This window comes from Nyctereutes procyonoides, unplaced genomic scaffold, assembly GCF_905146905.1.
Source record: "Nyctereutes procyonoides isolate TBG_1078 unplaced genomic scaffold, NYPRO_anot_genome, whole genome shotgun sequence".
NCBI lineage: Eukaryota > Metazoa > Chordata > Mammalia > Carnivora > Canidae > Nyctereutes > Nyctereutes procyonoides.
In genome coordinates, this window is record NW_026575047.1 from 31,463,719 (window position 1) to 31,469,465 (window position 5,747).

The following is a 5,747-nucleotide window of genomic DNA, read 5'->3' on the forward strand; positions in this document are numbered from 1 at the left end:
GCCCCGCGGCCAATGGGCGGCCGCTCCGCCGAGGCCCCGCCCCCACAACCCGCCCCCCCCCCCCGCCCCGCCCCCCCCGCCCCGAGCGGGCCGGGGGAACCGATCACGCGGGTCCGGCCCCGCGGCGACCCCCCGCCCAGCCCGCCCGCCGCCCGCCGCCCGCCCTCGGCCGCGCTCCGCCCGTCCGCGCGCTCGGCCCCGGCCCCGGCCCCGGCCCCGGCCCCGGCCTCGGCCCCCGGGGCGTCTCCGGGCCGCGGCGGTGCTCCCGTCCCGCCGCCGCGCCCTCCGGCTGCGCCCGCGACCCGCGCGGCCCGCGCCGCCCTGCCCCGCCCCTCCCCGCCCCTCCCCCGCCCCTCCCCGCCCCCAGCGGGCCGGCCCGGGCGGCGACCCGAGCGGCGACGTGAAAGGCGAGCGAGGCGGCTGCCGGGCGGGCTGTCGGCGTGCACCCGCTCCCGGCCCAGCCCAGCCCGCGCGGAGCCGGGGCCCGACGCCTGCGCCCCGGCGGCCGCTCCAGGGCCGGCCCGCGTGCGCCCGGGGCCGCGCGCCACTGTCCCGGCGGGGCCCGGGAGCCCGAGCAGCCCCGAGCAGCCCCGAGCAGCCCGCGGAGCCCGCGGCCGCGATGCCGGACGAGCTGACGGAGCCCGGGCGTGCCACGCCGGCCCGCGCCTCCTCCTTCCTCATCGAGAACCTGCTGGCGGCCGAGGCCAAGGGCGCCAGGCGCGCGGCCCAGGGCGGCCGCGAGGACGAGGAGGACGACGACGACGACCCGGAGGACGAGGACGCAGAGCAGGCGCGGCGGCGGCGGCTGCAGCGGCGGCGGCAGCTGCGCGCGGGCGCGGGGCCCGGCGGGGAGGCGCGGGCGCGGGCGCTGCTCGGGCCGGGCGCGCTGGGCCTCGGCCCCCGGCCGCCCCCCGGCCCCGGGCCGCCCTACGCGCTGGGCTGCGGCGGCGCCACGCGCTGGTTCCCTCGGTCGCACGGCGGCTACGGAGGCGGCCTCAGCCCTGACAGTGAGTGGGGGCGCCGGCGGGGGGGGCCGGGGGGCCGGGGGTCCGCTGGAGGCCTCTCCGGCCGCTCGCCTCCCTGCTCGTGCGTAGCGCGTAGCGGGGGGCCCCCGCGGAGCCCCGGCCGGGGCGGGCTCGGAGGCCCCCTCCCCGGGACAGGGTCCCCGCCTGGGCCCCGGCGTCACCCCTCGCCGGGCTCTGCGGTCCCGGGGCGGCTGGAGAGCCTGCGAGGAGGAGCCTGGGGACCGGGGACGCGGGCGGCTCCGAAGAGAAGAGCGAGGGAAGGGAGTCGGGAAAGAGAGGGAGCAGCAGAGGAAGGGATGGAGGGAGGAAGGGATGTGGGGAGGAGTGAGAGAGGGCCAGACACAGACAGAAGCCCGCGCGCGGGTGATGGTGAGGAGCCAGGGAGCTAACGGGCAGAAAAGAAGTGAAGACAAAGTAGAGTCCCCTGGGGAAATGTGAAGGGGCTGGAGCAGAGGGAGCCATCGTTGGGAGGGCCGCATAGTGGAGGGGATCATCTGTGCCCCCAAATCCCATCTCCCCCAAGAGCTGCACACATGCACACACAGGCTGGAGCCTGCTGGCCCCCCTCTCAGTCCTTCCAGACCGAAGCCCCCAATCCCACCCCTCATCCTTTTCTGCCCCTCCTCCTCCCATGCCTTTGTTCCCTGCTGAGGGCTCAGAGGCTGGGAGTGGGGGGTTCTCAGCCCCGGAGCTGCTCACCCCTCTTGCCCTGAGTTCTGCTCCCTCTCCCTGGGCTCGCTGCCTCTCTCCAGGGCCTGCCCTTTGGAGGAAGACCCCTGGGAGGAACACCAGGAAGTCATTCCAACTCTGTCCCCAAGACTTGGCAGGCACCCCCATACACAGACACACACACACACACACACACTCAGTCCCTTCCAGCTGTGGACTCTTCCAGGCTCTTGTTCCGAAATCCATTAGTGTATGCTGGGGGTGGGGTGGGCAGGCCCCTCTTACCTCGTGGATAAACCCCCCCCCCCTGAATTGGGAGTGACCCTTTCCCAAAGGGACCCACCTTACAGAGTCCATGCCAGGAAAAGTCTGGGGCTTCCACCCCTTTCACATACACTGGATCTGGGCTCAGTGGTTTCCTGAAATCAAATGATTGCATTTAGTGCCCCTCTGGGAGTGTTTCTGAGAAGGTCTGTTTGGGTGGAATGTAGTCCCCACCTTGCCCCAGGCTTTTCTCCCCCTGCAGCCCAGGTGGCAGCTCCTCAAGATGTGGCTTCTTATTTCGTGCAATGCGGGTTACGGTCGGGGTTTTCCACCAGAACCGGCAGGCCTGGCGTGGTGACTTGTGGTAGTGCATGGGCCTCTGTGAGTCTCAGGGCTTGGGGTGTCATACGAGCAGAGGCTCCTCGTATCTGGTAGCACACACCACAGGGGTTGGCAGGGGCACAGGGGTATGGCCCAAGCCACACACACAAGCCCACCGGTGTTTGCACACCTTGTAAACACATTGCCAGCACAGCACTGGCTTCGGAGGGCTGGAGGGGTCAAACTCCACGTAGACTGCCCACCTGCCAAGCCTTGGCAGAGAGGGGGGCCTCGGGCCAAGGCAAGGCAGAAGGGCAAACTGGCCCAGGTTGGCCTGAATCTCGAAGGCTGGCTGCTGCAGTCTTCAAGCGGGAGCCTGGAATCTGGACAAGCACCCGCATCGCGGGCAGATTCGTTTGCCTGGAGGCACTGCCCCTTGCGAGTCCTGGGGAGGGCATCTTCTTACTTGCGGGAGATCAAGTGGAGCCCAGTATTTGGAGCATGAGCTCAGCAACCCCTGTGGACCTCTGTAACCCCAAGCCCACAGGCTCAGCCACGGCTGCTGCGGTGGTTGGGGTACTGGTGGGGTGCTGCGCGGAGGCCGCTGTTTTTGCGGAGCCCCATTTGTATGCACACCCTTTGAGCATGATTAGGGGGAGTGCAGACTCTCAGGTCTCTGTGGGCATTTGGGTGAGAGGTGCAGGAAATGGGTATGCTAGTGTCACCTAGAGTTTTGTTTTGGGGATCCTTTGCATTTGTTTATTCTCAGTTCTACGGAGTGATTCCATGCAAGCGGGAATTTCGCCTAGGCTACTGGCCACTGAAAGTGGATGGGGAAGGCCACTGCAGGTCTTTATTTCTGTGTCTGGGGGGCCTGGTGTGGGGCCCAGCGCTGGAGACTCGGGGTGCCCTTGTGCTGTTTGTTTTCCGGCGCGTGCAGATCTGGGAAGGACATCTTTCCTCCCATGCGGGCGGGCGGGGGTCGTGCCTGCCAGGCTTTTCTGTGTTTCAGCGCGGAGCCAGTAGTTTTGAGAATCTCTCTTCTCTCTGTGTTTCTGTTTGCATTTTTGTGTTTCTTTTCTCTCCTCTTTCCTCTGTCGTGTTCCGAGGGGGGGGGGGGATGTGCAGTTCTGAGCAAGAGTGTTACCAGCCTGTTGGTTTAAGGGACTGGGTATGGCTCTCCGGTCTTCAAGCTCACTTCTCCTGCCTCTGCCTTTCCACATCCCTGGGTGAGATCTGGAGACAGCGGTGAGAGATGCAGGGCCCCGCGGGGGACCATTCCCCTGCCGGCGGCTGGGGTGAGCCCTGGGTCGGGGGGAGCCGCCGGCCGGCCGCAGCGATTGGGCCTGGGGATCAGCCCCGGAGCCAACCGTGTGCCCCTCTCTCCCCTGCAGCCAGCGACCGGGACTCACCGGAGACCGGCGAGGAGATGGGCCGCGCCGAGGGCGCCTGGCAGCGAGGCCCCGGGCCCGGAGCGGTGCAGCGAGAGGCCGCGGAGCTGGCAGCGCGGGGCCCGGCGGCCGGCGCGGAGGAGGCGGCGGACCTGGCTGAGGCCCCGGCGGCGGCGGGCGAGGCGCGCGGCGGCGGCGGCGGCGTGGGCGGCGGTCGCAAGAAGAAGACGCGCACGGTCTTCTCCCGCAGCCAGGTCTTCCAGCTCGAGTCCACCTTCGACCTGAAGCGCTACCTGAGCAGCGCGGAGCGCGCGGGGCTCGCCGCCTCCCTGCAGCTCACCGAGACGCAGGTCAAGATCTGGTTTCAGAACCGCCGCAACAAGTGGAAGCGGCAGCTGGCGGCCGAGCTGGAGGCGGCCAGCCTGTCCCCGCCGGGCGCGCAGCGCCTCGTCCGCGTGCCGGTGCTCTACCACGAGAGCCCCCAGGCCGCGGCCGCCCCCGGGCCCCCCGCCGCCGCGCTGCCCTTCCCGCTGGCGCCCGCCGCGCCCGCGCCGCCCCCGCCGCTGCTCGGCTTCCCCGGGGCCCTAGCCTACCCGCTGGCCGCCTTCCCGGCCGCTGCCTCCGTGCCCTTCCTGCGGGCGCAGATGCCTGGCCTGGTGTGAGCCGCACCCGCTGGGCCCACTCCCGTGGCCGCCGGGGACCTCCTGGGCGGCCCAGGGAGAGCTGGGGAGGGCTGGGGCGCTCCAGGGCCCCTCTGCACCGGGGGGCGGGCTGTGCGCTGGCCACAGCCCTGTCCGAAGGAAGCGCGTCCAGAATGTAACGGAGATGTCTTCGAGCGGCTCCCAGACAGGCTGGACCCGTGGCAGGGAAGAGGGCATCACAGAGAGACAGTGCGCCAGGCAGCCCAGAGCCCCTGCAGGACGGGCCCCAGCCTGGCAGCAAGTTCACACAACCCCGCTGCAGCCAGCGAGTGCCCAGGCCCAGGCCGCAGCCCAGGCCGCAAACAGGCTGTCCGAGTGCTCCCGGGTGACCGCTCCCCAACACAGCCCCCACCCCGACATGAACGTCCCTTCCCAGGACTGTGCAGGCCCCCGGACAGTGGGCCTCCGGGAGGACTGTGATCAGCCTCGTGGCCTTGCTAGTGGGCCCAGCAGAGGGAGAACCCCAGGGAGAGCACCCCTGTGAGGGAAAGGGGCAAACACCCGGCGGGGTTGTACTTCTGTCAGAGTGTCCCTTCTGCAGACAGGGCCGGACTGGGGCATCTCTCCTGGGCCGTGGCCTCCAATTCTTCTGGAGAAGACTTTTTTAAAAAATGAATCTACTTATTTGCGTATGGAATAAAAGGGACTTTTCTGGACTGTTTCTGCTGATTTGTGATCCTCCTCTGGTAGCAGCTGCCTTGGGTCCCGGCTGTCTCTCCTTCCTGGAGCTCTGTGCACTGCTGACCAAGGACCAAGGACCGGTGGGAAGGTGGAAAGGACAGGCAGGGTCAAGGTCTGGGGACTCCCTGCTCAAGCCCCCACACCTGGCTCCCAGCAGGACCTCAGGGAACTTTGTGGCAGGCAAGGTAAAGGGGAGGGGAGAAGGAGGGGACTGTGTGTCCAAGGTCCCATAGTCCAGGGGCCTCCACAAAACCCAGAAGCCATGAGTCAAGTGAAGGTAGAACCTTTCGGTGCTCTCCTTCGGCACAAGGGGTGCTGGCTGTGCAGTCCCCCACACCTGCTGCCCCCTTCGCTGAGAGCCATCTCTAACCAAATGGGGTTTTCTTTTGGCCAAAAGAAAACCCCAACACTCCCTGCAAAGTCAGATGGGGAAGGCTGCTCCCCAGCCTCTCCTCACCCCCTGGACCATCTGCAATCTCTGGCAAGCTTGGGAGGGTGCAGACCTGTGGGCAAAGCCCCAGCTCAGGGCCTGAGTTTATGAGCTCCTAACAAAAGCTTATTCTGATAGCCTGGAGTACAGGGGCCGTCCAGCCTCCACTGGCCCCAAGATAGCCTGTTACAGGGTGAATACTGGGTCCCCTGCACAGGGGGTGAGGTGATGGACTCTGTATTGGGTGTGCTTCTCTGGCTGGGGA

At 67.9% G+C, this 5,747-nt stretch overlaps 1 protein-coding gene across 1 annotated transcript; it reads left to right on the forward strand.

Annotated features, from left to right (window-relative positions):
• The first annotated feature begins 619 nt into the window (after positions 1-619).
• Positions 620-4,812, forward strand: HMX1 (H6 family homeobox 1). The gene is made up of 2 exons (XM_055326818.1): positions 620-1,007; positions 3,674-4,812. The coding sequence occupies exons 1-2, from the start codon at positions 620-622 to the stop codon at positions 4,330-4,332; spliced, it is 1,047 nt and encodes a 348-aa protein (XP_055182793.1). The 3' UTR covers positions 4,333-4,812.
• The last annotated feature ends 935 nt before the right edge of the window (positions 4,813-5,747 follow it).